The sequence below is a fragment of the Crinia signifera genome, chromosome 6 (genome assembly GCF_055691185.1).
Source record: "Crinia signifera chromosome 6, ASM5569118v1, whole genome shotgun sequence".
NCBI classification, from domain to species: domain Eukaryota; kingdom Metazoa; phylum Chordata; class Amphibia; order Anura; family Myobatrachidae; genus Crinia; species Crinia signifera.
The window spans coordinates 108,066,334-108,081,687 of record NC_139222.1 but is presented as its reverse complement, the minus strand read 5'-3'; the positions used below and the strand labels follow the sequence as shown (position 1 = coordinate 108,081,687).

Sequence of the window (15,354 nt, the reverse complement as noted above, 5' to 3'; positions counted from 1 at the left end):
ATTACAGTGGCCTCCAGTTCAAATAATGCCACATTACAGTTACCATTATAACATCCACTACACACTCCTCTTGCTGAAAATGAAATGTCACACAATTCAAGCTGGGCAATAGATCATACCTACTTTCTTAGCAGGCAAAGCTGAGAATTGGTATGCAATTTTATGACCTGGCCACCCCTAAGCAGGGCCCCATAGCAGTGGCATGCCTTGCACCCACTATAGTTACGCCCATGTTCAGATCCAAATGATTGGGCCTATACCATTTCTCTACTACCCTTTATTTGCTGTCATTGTTTTGTGATAGGTACATGACACACATCTCCCTTTCTAACCACTGCACATTTTCTAATCACCATTATATTTTAATATTTTCACTGGTTGTACCTTTTTGTACAATTTGAATTCATCACATACAAATTACAATTCAATAACTATATACATATATACAAGAGATTTTTGTGTGCAAATCAGCGTGGTAATGATACTATACAGCAGCCCGATTGGGCACAAAGTGTTCATTGCCCCATAGGGTAGTGAGCAGTTTGCATGAAGTTTAGTCATGATCAAAACTGTAATAATCATTATCTTACATAGGGTCAGTACAGCTAGCTCAAATGCTAACTCTGGTTTGTCATTGTATGTGCTTTTCTGCTTGGCAAATTTAGTTTATCCTTTCAGAGTAGACATGCTTTAATGTCACATGTTGAATATTAATTGTTCAGAATTTTAGGAAATATGGGGGTAATTAAGCATATCTAGGTGTCATATTTACCAGCATCCTTAGTCAGTGGTAGAGGGAAATCTATTCCTAATATGTTGCAAAGTCTGAGAGACAATTCTAGTGTATCCATCCTCTGAAACATATAACTTCTGTATTTATCTAATCGTTTGGTGTTGCTTCTCTTTTAGGGTAAAGCCGGTCCTAAAGGAATGCCAGGGGGTTCTGGCCCTCTAGGAGAACCAGTAAGTAATAATACCCTTTACAAATGTCTGTAGGAAGTCAACCCACCTAGATGAAATTAAAGATGCAGACACCAGTTTTCAAAGGAGTTGTGTGAAATGGTCTAGCACAAGTGCTCTGATTGCTGCAGATATGTGATTTGCACATAGAGCTACAACAAACATCAAAAATGCTTAATTCTAGATGATACACCAGGATTAAAGTGGTCCAGGAGAGGTGGTGGAACTAATTTCCTCTGCCATCTATTCCCCCCTCCCCATTAGAAAGAGCAAGGGCATGTGCTAGGGTTTTTGGCACCCCCCCCTGCAATCTATAAATTTGTTAATGCTTCTTATACTTTATAAAGGGGCAGTGGTCTCACAATAGAATGCCCAAATCAAATTATGCCACAATCTTATTCACATTACACAGCATGTAGTGCTTCTGATTCCTATTACACCACATTGTAGTGCCCCTTATTCACATTACGTTGCTCAGTAGTGTCCCTTATTCACATTATGGTATACAGTAGTATCACTTATACATGCTGGGGCCTGAGGAATTGACGAAGGCTGTCCAACAGACACAGCATGTGTGCGTACCAGGAGGGGTGGGCCACATGTGGAGGAGAGCCATGGAGCCCCCAGGACCCGAGGAAGGGGGAGGTGGCCGCAGCTTGTCAATGACACTAGTGCCAGCTTAATCATCTATTGATGTGGGTTCAATAGATGAAAAGTTCCTTCCTGTTCCCCTTCACTTTAATCCTTGATGATACATGTCAGTATATGTCAGTATAAACAGAAAAGGTACAATTCAGCATTAATGATTTTTTTTGTAATGCCATTGGCGTCCTACATACAGCTGCTTCAGGCAGTTTTACATGGATTTGGAGGCAAAACAGCATTCTAGTTATATTCCCGTGAGAGAAGAACATTGTAATCATGATAATCGAGGTGCAGTTTCCTTATAGATGTTGCAGAACCTGTTTCTGAACCTGATTAACTCTGTGCTTCGAGGTAAAATGGCTGTGCAGTGCACACAAGCCCCTGGGAACAGGGGGGCCCATACTGAACACTGTGCACCCATATAGTTATACAGGCACTTACCCTCTAGAGTCTCAAGGCTGCTGGCGCGACAGACATTTAGTCTAGAGGATTGGGAATGCCAATGCGGCCACTGCCAGAGAGGAAGGTGCTTCCTCCTCATATATGTATGCAGGTGTGACCATGATCCAGTACTAACCATGCCTATATGGTGTTTCTAGGGAATGCCTGGGAAGGATGGACGAGATGGAAATCCTGGCCTGGATGGTGAGAAGGTTTGTACTGGTGGGCTGTTATGGGTTTACACACATGGAGCAAGATATACTTCACACAGGATTTTTGAGCTATCTTTGTTATTTAAGGTATACATCCAGAAGTGCAGCAAAAGGGCAAAAAGTCACCTGATCTGAATTTTGAGTATGAACACAAAAGCGGAGCCTCTTAAATCTTCTGACTTTTTAGTTCTTAACTAGGAGGTGTCAGAATAGTTACCTCATGTAGTACATAAGTTGGGAGTAAGGAATCTACAATTTGCTGGGAGTTGTTAAAACCAGTGAAGGTATAATTCTATTAGCTGATTTATGCAGCTCCCCCTATCTAGTATTTACATGCACCTCAATGCTGATCGCCCTCTAACGCATGCTTGCTGTGTATATACTGTAGCACTATTTTTGTGAAATCTATCTATAATATCTTGGTTATTGTGTTGTAGGGTGATTCAGGAAAGATAGGAGTTTCCGGTGAGAAGGGACCCAACGGACTACCTGTGAGTATGAGACAATCGCACAGCAGACCCAATATTGGCCCCTATTTCTGCACATGTATGTGAGGGAGAATTTTCATTTACCTGGATGTTTTGTTGTTGAGTAAGTAGGTAGTTGTAAATGAAGTGGTTAATGGATTGCAGCAAAATCCTGACAGGGATGAGATCTATATGGCAGAAAAAATGTCAGTGAAATGCAGGGTTTAGACCTAAAAATCAGTGCTACGTAAATAAAAAGTAAAATGACTGAAATTTTGAGTATAGTAACATGACCGTCTACTGCTGGTAGCAGCTAGTTTGTGGGTGTGACCAACATTTGTGATTTTTCAGCCTATTGGTTTACTAAGCATGCAGACAGTCCAGTGACAGGGAGTATCTCAGTGATGTCACTGATTCCTAGTGAATAGGCAGCAGCCCAATGAATACTGGTTTGGTACACAAAAGGAGCTCTTTAAAATAGTTTGAAATGGAAAGACTAATGTTAAATAATAATAAGAATGTAGCTAGGTTTGGAAAGACTAATGTTAAATAATAATAAGAATGTAGCTAGGTTTAAGAAGAAGCAGCAATGTTTCTTGGTACACAGATAAATAGATTGCAACACTGAGGCATTCATATCAGAGACTTGATATTCCTGTCCTCTAGCATTGTGGAGTTTAATGTTTATTCTGCTAGGAAGCCGTGTCAGTGCACCATTGACTTTGGACACCAAAAGTGGCAGTCCCCAATAGCATGTATGTCTGACGACCCAAGTACTCCAAAATCACATTTCTGGAACCCCACTGACAAGATTTCAGTATAACACTTTTTTTGTTGTTGTTTCTGTTCTAATAGGGTCTTCCGGGCAAGGCTGGAACAAAAGGAGAGAAAGGTCAGCTGGTAAGTAGTTACCACATTGGGGAACACTCCCAATGTATTGACTGGATTTGCATTAATATGTCATAGACTTATTAGATAACTGATTGATTCCTCTTTCAGGGCAGCAATGGAGAACTGGGAGAAGCTGGTCCCTCTGGAGAGCCAGGTATTCCCGTATGTATCCCCCAACACCCTACTGCAACAACCTATGCACACAATTACCATGCTGATTGTAGATTTGACATGAAAGTAATTGCCCACATTTGGCCAAACCACCCTTTGTGATGTCCTTCCCCCATATAGCATCTAAAGCAGTGGTTCCCAAACTTGGTCCCCACAGGGGTTCACATTTTTCTGGTCACCTAGCAGGTGCACAGGTGTAGTCATCACTCTGACATGTTTGAAAGGATCCACGGGTGGAGCTAATTATTTCACTTGTGAAACACACACATACACAAAATATGATAATGCCTGTCTGCAAAATCTGTGCCTACAGCACAAAGTTTATTTCCTGTTACAGGGTGAAGCTGGTCCTCCAGGAGAGAGAGGAGAGACTGGACCCAGAGGAGGAGCTGTAAGTAGATACAATGCTATTTACCTTCACTTATTTCATACCTTTATCTCACTCACTGTATTGGTCACCCCTTTCTGTTTTTGGTGCACTTACTCATGCAGAACAGCAGCCAATATGTATTTATTGTCTTAATATAACACTTTTGCCTATACACAGTGGAAGCAGCCATTTTGTTGGCTGGTCTAATATTTATGATAAATGAATTTAGCTGTCGGACCATGAATCAACTACCCTTTAAGTCTTATCAAAAGATGTACTCCTTTAGGGCCTACAGCTGTGGCAATGTTGCAGAGTGATGTGAGTGATGCTAGATCGCTCAGATCACAGCGTTGCGTCAGCGATGTGTGCTGAGCGATCTGTCAGGGCCAGTGTTCTGCGGTGAGAACATTGGCAATCTGACTAGATTGATCATGCATGCATATGGTATGCATCGCCCCGGTAATAGCGACGCGTGGGGCAGAGCATTGCTCTACCTATCGCACACATGGAGCAATGTAGGGTCATTTTCAAAGCGATCTAGTCAAATTAAGTCAGTGTACTTGTATAGCATGTACAAAACATTTCTTTGTACTAAGATGTTTTGTCAAATAGGTTTAAGGTCAAAACAAGCAGTCCAAGAAGGATGCTCAGAAATACAACTAGTGACTTTTTGTTACAATAAATGATATTATTAGCAAGGCATTCTGAGATATGTAGTTCAAACAGAGCTGCATTGCCATCCACTGCGTGTCTATAGTCTAAATAGAGTGTCCTGGCCAAAATGAGGAGCATACCCCACTTTAAAGCCCCTATAATATTATACATGAGAAAAGGAGACACTCAAGTTATCAGTAAGGATCCAAATAGAGCTATGCTGTTGGTGGGACTGGGATCCAGTGGCTAAACTATCCCCATTGTGCTCATCCTGGTATTTGTGTCCTTAGGGTGGTGTTGGTCTACAAGGACCCATTGGAGTACCTGGAATACGAGGATATCAGGTCAGTATTTCATTGCTTCATAATAGTGGAGCAGAATGATTTGCATGAAAAGCTACAACTCAGCATGGGAAAAGTTCTACGTACATAATAACTGACTGACATACAATACTGACAGCAGCACTGCACAAAACACAATTTATTGATCAACTGATGAGGGTTTCTCAAAGGGGGTTATTCTGGTTCATCCCGCCTTGAGAATGTTGGTACATAAACATCCATTGGCATGCCACTGGGAACCTCCCACATCTTTCATTGGTCGCTGACATATACGTGTACGCTCGGGGGAATGGGCGGGCAGCCGACAGCCGGTGATGCCAGCTGCCCGCTCCCTGCATGTCCATCACAGCCTTATTAGCATGAGAATGCCCATCATTCTCATGGGAACGCCCATGAAACGCAGGGCGTTCCCATATGATAATGGACCGCCCCCCCGCCCTCCATTCGCAAGGACGTTTTTTCACCCATGGGTGCACGCACCCAGCACATGTACAGGGCATTTCAAGCATTCAGGTGCAAATAGCTGCCAGAACTGACATCACTAGTCAGAGAGATTTATTATAGGAAAGGATGAAAGCATGACATCTACTGTGTCATTGAGGGGGTGCTATAACCACTGGTAAAATAACTTAATGCAAGGAAGGAAGGAAGGAAGGATGGAAAGAGATAGATTCCACCCAGATAGATGACCGCCAGCCTGCCCCAGCTCAGGGAATCTGGCGATTCCTCAGGCTGTCTGGAAAGCACTTCATCTGTATATAAATGTATGTGTATATATATATATATATATCACAGTCTGTACTGCAGTTCTAATGCTATGGGGGATATTCAATCTCCCACAGCCCTCTTCCGATGGGGGAGATGGCTGCAGGGTCCTGTTCAATGCTGTCTTCCCCGACAGCATTGAACAGGGGATCTCAGTAGAACGAACCTGACTTCACAAGCAGTCGGGCTCCTTCTGCAGGGAACGGCCGGGAATTGATGAGCTTGCGGCCACACCCCCTTCTCGGCCCGCGGCAGGCAGGACATTGAATCCCGCCTGCAAATTCTCCTGTCATTTTGTTAGTGTCAAATATTTGACATCTAAGGTGTATTTCCAGTCAAGGTAGAATGATTGCTGGGATCTAAGATATTTAAAAATGAGTTACTTGTTATATAGGTATACTGTAACCATTAGCTGAATACAGGCAGATGTGTGTTGGTTTGGGGAAACAACGAAGCTGTTCATTTAATTCTGTTTAACACTGACATTTTTTTTTGCCCTGTCAGGGGCCAAAAGGCAACATCGGTGACCCTGGTTTACCAGGCCCTACTGGAATTCGTGGAGGATTTGGGGAACGGGTAAGAAAATTTAATACAGGCCCAAAATTCACATTAAAATCCACAACACACCACTTCACTCTGGTTGAGTCTAAATTACATTTTTGTGGGACAAAGATTTGCATAATAAAGGGTAAATCAGCGGACAGATAATAGTGATATTATCATTTATATTGTTGCTGCTTAAGTTAAAATTTCCTGTTATATAAATATATTTGTATAAATAGTCATTTCAGTGCTTCTTAATACACCAACTGCTACTGTAAATTAAGATAGGAATGTCGAAGAACTTGCTCAGGGAGCTCCTCTGTGCCTGGTAATAGATACAATTTGTTGTAGATTGTACATTAGGCAATATATGGAATTGTGTAGGGTTTTGGTACAATAGTGAATCTATCCAGAGAGCTTGATGTGTTGTATATTTATCCTTTGTGTGGGGAATTTGGAAAGGGGCTGCAGCACCCCTGCTGTGAAAGGGATTAGTCTCTACAAATCTGATTTGTTTTGATCAGTGGAACTACACAGAAATAATTGCATGCCCATTAAATCCCAGCAGACTGTTTTACCATTATAAGGTGTCCTGAACTTTACTGTACACACCACAAATGAGGCCTTTAATCCCACATTATATTCCTCAATTAGTTGGCAATTAGTGGAATAGGTTTTCCTGTTAAAGACTAAGGGATGTGAATGCCGACTGTGGCAGGAATGTGTTCCATGATGCAATAAATTAAGTTATATAAAATACTCTTTTCCAGGGTCCTGTAGGAGCTGCAGGCCCAAAGGGCAGCCAGGTAAGTGCACAGATGTTTTGGATTTATTTATGATCCCCAGTTGATGATACCTTGCAAACATGCTTAAAAATGAAATGTATTGCTCATCCACACGCATTTACTAGAAACATAGCTCAAAATGCATGAATACAATCAATTCTTAAGGCCCATACACACTTGACGATTTTAACCTGAAAATCTGTTAAAACAGCCATTTTGAGCGATTTTCCGCTGAAAATCTCCTAGTGTGTATGCCCCCCAGATTGCCAACTAGCGATGATGCGCACTCCCGCAGCTGTTTCAAAGCTGTCACTACAAGTGGTAAACTCATTAATAGCAGCACAAAACACCTTCCTACCAAAGTTAGCATTGCTGGATACAGACACAGGAAACCAGTAGAATCTGTTGAACATATGAACAGACAACCAGGGCCCTTATTCTGATCTGTGCGGCCGGAGCCGCATACGTTGCTCCGGCCGCACAAACCAATCCCCGCCTACAATACGGATCGCCACGGCCGTCCGTACGCGGACGGCTGGCGATCCGCATGAAAATGGTGGGGCGTACGCCTCCACCATGGTGGGAGCTGCCCCCTGCATTCGATGGTCGGCGACCATCGAAGGCAGGGCCGCACGCTCCACCAGCTCCCGCAAGCTTAGACCACACGGACAATCGTCCGTGTGAAAGCTTGTATGGGGGTGGAGAGCTGACATCCGGCGATGTCAGCTTTCCGCCCCCATCACTGGCGTCATAGCCTCATTACCATGCATACGCCCCGCGTTTGCATGGGAACGCCCATGAAACGCTGGGCGTATGCATAGGGTAATGAGGCTATTAAGCCCCTCACGCCCCTATACGCCCCCTTTGCGGCGTATACATTTTTTGTGCGGCGATTTCCCCTGCACATGCGCAGAGTGACCTCTGCGCATGTGCAGAGTGAAAACATCGGCGGTACGGCCGCACGCGGGCCGTACCGCCGAGATCAGAATAAGGGCCCAGGTGAGGTCCCATTGCTTACTCTTCTGTTGTTTGATGGTATAGGAGGATATTCTTTTCCTCCTCTCTATCTGTTGGGCTTGATTAAACAGAACTCCTAGCAGGAATAGAGTATGAGCCTGCACATATGCTTAAACCATTATACCCATTGTTTCCGGTGTCAGACTCAATGAAAAGGATAATATCCTCTCTTTTTTTCTGCCTTTGGATAAAACAAATAATCTTAAACTGGATATACATTAGATGCCATGTGCCCAGCACAACAACGCAGGTGATGGGACCTGGCATCGGCAAGTGTATACACACTTGCTGATTATGGCTAGCAATATCTCCGGTCGGACCTGCATGCAAGGCCATTGGAGGATGACGCTGACGGTGCGAGCGAGTGCGCTTTGTCAGCAACATAGTGAGTAAACACTGGGCAATTTAAAAATGTTGTTGTTCCGATCTGCCAATCATTCAAAAAGCCGTCTTATGTGTGTATAAGGCTTGAAGCCTGTGTATTTGATGTACAGATGTGTTTGCTTTCTTTATCATTAGCCTCTACAACAGATCTGCTGTGTATCTGAGGGGATCCCTAGTATACGAATAGTCTCTGAGTGAGCTTACATTTCCCGTTTCATTTTCAGGGCCTCGCTGGTTCTGACGGACTTCCAGGAGATAAAGGAGAGCTGGTATGTTATACAATTAATTGTGTAATCACTATATACATTTTCAAATATCATTTCCATTCATACATGTCCTTTAATTATCTACTCATGTTCATGTTAGCAGCAGGTTATATATATATATATATATATATATATATATATATATATATATATATATATATACACAATATTGGTACCAATGCACTCACGGTTTGTGTTTTCTTCTTTGTGGTGCTCCCGTCAGGCACATATAACAAATATATGGTCCAAGTCCATAGAGATTTAGAGCCAGGGCACTAACCAGACAGCAGTTTTTAGTTTATTTATTCTTTCATGTCAAAATCAGACAGTAAGCTGACGTTTCGGACCCAGCATGGTCCTTAATCATGGCGTTTCTGAATCCCACGCAGTTGCACTTTGGTGTGGGATTCAGAAACGCCATGATTAAGGACCATGCTGGGTCCGAAACGTCGGCTTACTGTCTGATTTTGACATGAAAGAATAAATAAACTAAAAACTGCTGTCTGGAAGGTTTCGGAGCTTGGAGGCTCCGTCGTCAGACCAGAAGTTTGCACAGTATGCAGAAGTATGCTCTGTGCTGGCACCCAATTAAGGAACATTATCTGTGGCTGTGCTGGACCTCTGGATATTGATATATATTTATTTACAGTTTCTTATATAGCGCAGCAGATTCCGTAGCGCTTTACAATAGTAGACAGTGATCAAACAAACTGGGTAACAACAGACAGACTTGGAGGTAGGAGGGCCCTGCTGCAAGCTTACAATCTATAGGGACATAGGAGGGAAACACAAGGCTGGTGTGTGTTGCAGATACTGTAGGATTTTCAAGAAATGGAAAGTGGATAGTGTAAATTAAGTGTGTGCTCCATTGCTCTGGATGATGTTCAATTCTTTCTTTTCATTGTAATTTGCAGGGGCCATTTGGTGGTGTTGGACAGAAAGGAGAGGTAAGAACTTTTAGAATTCCATACATTAATACACATTTGTCGAGTTAAAAAAAAAAAACATCTCCACTACCGCTGTAATCTACAATTGTCATGAAAACCTCCAACGTACCACAATATATGCAAAAAGGTTAGATTACTGAACTAAACAATACATTTCTTCTGCATAGCCTAAAAGGCGTAATATATGAAAATAGAGACACAGTAGCGGTAAAGATGCGGTTTTCATGCAGTAGTATTTACCATTCAAGTAAAGGAGGCACTTTCCCACCATTTTCTTAGAGGGCAGAGCCAAGGGTCTGTGTGTCACCGCACTTCCTGACCTTCCAGTGTCCCCCCCCATTCCACACACACACACTTCCATATGCCAGCTGTGTGACATGAGACTTACTCAGCCTCAGGATCCCAGCTTGCGATGTCGGTCACGTTCGCAGCTACATGCAGAAGGAGTCTCTACTTCAGAGACGTCTCCTACATGTTCCTTCTTCAAATCGGACGATAAATTCAAACCACTTTCAAGCGTCTTTGAATTTCCACCCATCACTGAGTCAGGCCCATTTTCTGTAATCCTGCCATATATTCCCGAAAGAGCACACTAATGGAACAGAAGGTTGTGTATCTTCTCTAGAATGGCTGATGCGACAATGAGATTGAAAGATGGTGTATAAAGTTCTTTAGAAGGCTGTATTCCGCCTGCAAATGCTATATGAAGCCAGACCTGATATTGTGTACAGATCATGTAGTGTTTTTGTGTCTTTCCACCAGCCAGGAGTGAGAGGTGAAACTGGCCCTAAAGGTGTTGCTGGGCCTAATGGGACATCAGGTGTACCAGGAATTCCCGGCCCACCTGGCCCAATGGGTTTCCAAGGAGAACAAGGAGTCCCTGGCTTAACGGGAAAAAATGGCGTTCCTGTGAGTATCGCCCTATAAATGTTTGTTTCTTACCATGTATAAGCAGTTACAGTACATTACACAAGTGCAACAAAGTCTAAATGGCCTTGTTAATGTGGCTGCAGTCATTAGGCATCTGGCGGAGCTTTGTACTATCAGCATTCCCGCTCTCCCAAAAAGCTGGCTACAGAAGATTGTTAAGCAGTGTTGTACTGTTCCCAAACATTTTTGGTCCCAAATTCCAGCAGTGGGCTAATCAGTGAGTCCTCTATTGAAATAAGAAATACATTTATATTATAACAAGATTCATATGTTATTGCTATATATATAATCTACATAAAGTTGATATACTATCATGATGGCATTTGGCACAGGAATTTATGCTGATGACATTTTGGCTACTGAGAACATACCTATCAACCATTTAATTATCCCCTTTCATAAGTGTAGATACAACTTAAAGGCACACAACTATGCATTGAATACATTTGCATGTGCTTACTACCAGATTCGCACAGTGCAAACACAAACAGGTCTTCCCCCCCCCCCCCCCCCCCTGTAGAGATGCAGTTATTCATAGAATATAGGTATGCTGCATATAATTTTAATTATCAGATTGCTGCTTGTGTGTCCAAGAAAAAAAAACAGACAAAACAGACAAAAATGGATGTTCAGACATATTAATTAAATACATTTATCCATTTCCAATCATTTCCCGTCTATTGGGAATAAATGGTTGGTTGTCATTTGCTCCCATACATTACCAGATTTTTGCTACAATCAGAAAGACTGGACAGATTATCCAGATAATTATAGTGTGCACCCAGCATAAGTCATAGACTGTTCAGTACTTGTTTCCTAGCACGGCGCCCATCGCATTGTATACCATAAGACTAAATATGGTATGCGATGTTGTACAATAAAAAAATTGTATGCCATACAATGCGATGGTATATGATTTTTTTATTGTACAACCACCCAGATAGGTCCTTACAATGTTAAATGCCCCCCCACTATCAACGTGAACCCGAAGCGTGGCGAGCGTCGGCAGTACGCGTCCTCCGACCTTTTCATACCCCCACTATTCACGTTGGTGTGGAGTTGATTTTATATAGTGTGGCGAGCGGACGCGGAGTACATGTAGAGTAATATGCGTCCGCTTGCTGCGCTCGCCACAATATCTAAAATCAACTCCACGCCGACGTGGATAGTGGGGGTATGAATAGGTCGGAGGACGCGTACCGCCGCCCCTCGTGGGCATCGCCACGCTTCGGGTTCGCGTTAATAGTGGGGGTGCATTTAACATTGTAAGCACCCATTAGGGTGCTTAAACAATAAAACAAATCTTATTGGGGCTGCTTTTAACATTGTAAGCACCCATTAGGGTGCTTATACAATAAAAAATTGTATTGTATTGCATCGCATCGCAATGCCATGCGATGGCATAAGATGAAAAAATTGGGCGCCATGCTAGGAAACAAGTACCGACTTACTTAGGGAAAACTTCAAAGAATAAACTTTAGGGAATGTCTAGAGGATTTTAAAACTCACAAGTTACCATTTTAGTTTAATTTCATCTACCAAGAAAAGTTATTAAAAGATTTTAACAGTTAGCATTTGAATGGAGATTTTGAAAAATGTAGTCCACCAAGGGTCCATTCTTGGCTCCCTTCTGATCTTCTGTGGTTCAATCTTTCTGGTTGGAGCAAAACTCTGGTATTGTATTGAATCAATTAGTGAATTGTAATTTGCTACCATAATTTAGCAGATTTTTCTTCCAATCAAAAAGATTGTAAAGAAAATATTAGTGTGTATCCAGCTTTACAATGAAATGGAAACAAGGCTCAGTTTTGATCGAATTAGTTGTGATCACAGATCACACTAAATGGGGCAAAATTAAATCTGGACAATGTAATTTTAATGGATTTATGGAAAATACTGTTGCTTTTTATGTAGCATACATATGCGATCCTAGCCGCCATGGGCAATTGCAGAGGTACTGTATGTGAGGCTGCATGCGATACCTCTCGCTAGTGTATGGGGACTTTAAAAGTACAGCAAATGAAACATACTTGGGCTAGGCATTAAGACTATGCTTTTTCCACTTATCCACTACTCGTTCTGTTAAGTGATTTTTCCTCAAAATTCTTCTGAACCTCCCTCTGTTCTAATACGACGCTTACTATGTAATTTGATACAGCTGAAGCATCTCAATACATTTGAGTAGTGGATCAATGTTCGCTATAGAACTATTTTACTATATAACAATAACAAACATTCCTTTGTTTTAGGGTAAGCTGGCAAGTGAGCAGCACATCCGGGAGTTGTGTGGGGGAATGATCAATGGTGAGCATTTCATGTATTACGGATAATCCTTATTTGTAAAATGAATAAACAGAAGTGACTATAGCAAGCCACAAGTGTGGAAACCCATGCAGATATTATTGAAGATTGCCTATCAGACGATGGCCATATGCACTGGCTTTTGTATCATCCAGCGGGATATAGCATGTAATCTCCTCATTGGTGATCTGATTTTGATAATTTAACACAAAATTATTTGCCATTTGTGACTGACACAAGGATCTCTTTAAAAACAATACTGTTGTCATTAGGTACTAGCCCATCAAAATGACAGAAAAACATAATATTTTCATTGCTGGCGGTGTTGCGTGTCACAATGGTCAACAGTTGAAGTGCTCCATTGAGCGCCATCTAATGGCTGCTGGTGCATAAAAAACTTGAATTAGAGAGGTAAGGAGCAGCGATAGCCCTTAATTACTGTACATAGGATATTACTTGGCCCACACTATGTGGGTGAACTTGGTTAGCACAGTCACTTTGGATGGACTTATGAAATGGTTCTGGTTGACAGATCTACAGTGTTGAGATAGAACATCAATAGAGCTACCCGAAAAGGTCGACATGCAATAGGTCAACAGGGTCAAAAAGGTCAACATGAAAAAGGTAGACACATGAAAAGGTCAACATGAGTTTTTCATGTTTTTGTTTTTTTAAACAGGCTCGTTCTTACTTTACCATCCACGATGGCACAGCGGAAGTGATATAATAGTGGCGAGCCATGCAAGGGTATGCGTTGCATTGATTGGGGGGGTCCATTTTGTCAGTTGTCGACAATAATACCCCAAAAATGTGAACTCATGCCTACCTTTTCATGTGTCGGCCTATTGGGGTTGGATTAATATTCCACACCCCTTTCCAAAATCCCTATATTATTTTAGTGGTTTTATGATTTTGAAGGGTAGATTGTCATTTTTGTGAAAAACTAATTTCAATGCTATCCTAGACTGACAAGGTAGTGACTTTGTGGTACTTGTTTCCTAGAAGGGCGCCCACGATTTTGATCGTAGGCATCGCAAGGAAAAAAATCGCGCCGGTCGCATCGCATGCTGACAAAAATCGCATGCGATGCGACCGACGCGATTACCGCGATTTTACATAGGGAACAATGTTAAATGGCCCACAGACCACAAATACCCACCCTGAAGTGTGAAATGCCCCCCCCCCCCAATTGTTAACGCCACCCCACGATCAACGTCAACCCGAAGCGTGCCCACAAGGGGCGGCGGTACGCGTCCTCCAACCTTTTCATACCCCCACTATCCACGTCGGCATGGAGTTGAGAATAGAAAGTGTGGCGAGCGCAGCGAGCCACCGAGCCCGAAGCGTGGCGAGCGGACACGGATTACTTAACATACATGTTAAGCAATCCGTGTCCCCTCGCGGGGCTCGCCACACCGACGTGGATAGTGGGGGTATGAAAAGGTTGGAGGACGCGTACCGCCGCCCCTCGTGGGCACGCTTCGGGTTGACATTGATCGTGGGGTGGCGTTAACAATTGGGGGGAGGGGGGGCATTTAACATTGTTCACTATGTGAAATCGGGTCAATTGGGACATTTAACATTGTTCCCTATGTAAAATCGCGGTAATCGCGTCGGTCGCATCGCATGTCATTATAATGGCATGCGATGTACATGCGATGCCCGCGATGGGCGCCCTGCTAGGAAACAAGTACCGACTTTGTAATGCTAATGCAGCCACTTCAGGATTCTATCCACTACTTTATGAAGCATGAGTTCATTTGAATGTGATCGATTCTGAACATGACCAATGTTTTTTTTTTCCTTTATTCTCTGCGTATTTCCAGATCAAATTGCACAGTTGGCTGCTAACCTCAGAAGACCTTTGGCTCCAGGGTCAGTTGGTCGACCAGGCCCTGCTGGGTTACCTGGACAACAAGGTGTTCCTGGACGAGTAGGACATCCTGGTTCTCGTGGACCTCCAGGATACAGAGGGCCAACTGGGGATCTGGGATATCCTGGTCCAAGAGGTGAGGGCAGGTTGTTAGTTCCATGTAGTTGCCAATGTGATTAATACAGGCTTTTAGCCAATTTTACCTCAGTATGCAAAGTCTCTTAAATGAATAAAACATTATTTTCATTTTCTAGGTGATTATGGTAATAAAGGAGACAAAGGACCAGTTGGAAGAGGTATCGATGGACCATATGGTGATCAAGGAGAGCAAGGTAGATTCATAAGCAAATTTAAGTGTTGAAAGACTTTTTAACCATATTTCATGTATTTG

At 42.7% G+C, this 15,354-nt stretch overlaps 1 protein-coding gene across 1 annotated transcript in view; it reads left to right on the top strand.

Annotated features, from left to right (window-relative positions):
• COL9A3 (collagen type IX alpha 3 chain) overlaps positions 1 to 15,354 on the top strand; it is a 63,326-nt gene that overhangs the window by 47,020 nt on the left and 952 nt on the right. The window contains exons 17-31 of the mRNA XM_083146788.1: positions 910 to 963; positions 2,205 to 2,258; positions 2,696 to 2,749; positions 3,581 to 3,625; positions 3,725 to 3,778; positions 4,125 to 4,178; positions 5,102 to 5,155; positions 6,422 to 6,493; positions 7,231 to 7,266; positions 8,871 to 8,915; positions 9,827 to 9,859; positions 10,622 to 10,768; positions 13,039 to 13,093; positions 14,917 to 15,099; positions 15,218 to 15,295. Of these exons, the coding sequence (XP_083002914.1) occupies positions 910 to 963; positions 2,205 to 2,258; positions 2,696 to 2,749; positions 3,581 to 3,625; positions 3,725 to 3,778; positions 4,125 to 4,178; positions 5,102 to 5,155; positions 6,422 to 6,493; positions 7,231 to 7,266; positions 8,871 to 8,915; positions 9,827 to 9,859; positions 10,622 to 10,768; positions 13,039 to 13,093; positions 14,917 to 15,099; positions 15,218 to 15,295 (1,018 nt within the window). The remainder of the gene's footprint in view (positions 1 to 909; positions 964 to 2,204; positions 2,259 to 2,695; positions 2,750 to 3,580; positions 3,626 to 3,724; positions 3,779 to 4,124; positions 4,179 to 5,101; positions 5,156 to 6,421; positions 6,494 to 7,230; positions 7,267 to 8,870; positions 8,916 to 9,826; positions 9,860 to 10,621; positions 10,769 to 13,038; positions 13,094 to 14,916; positions 15,100 to 15,217; positions 15,296 to 15,354) is intronic.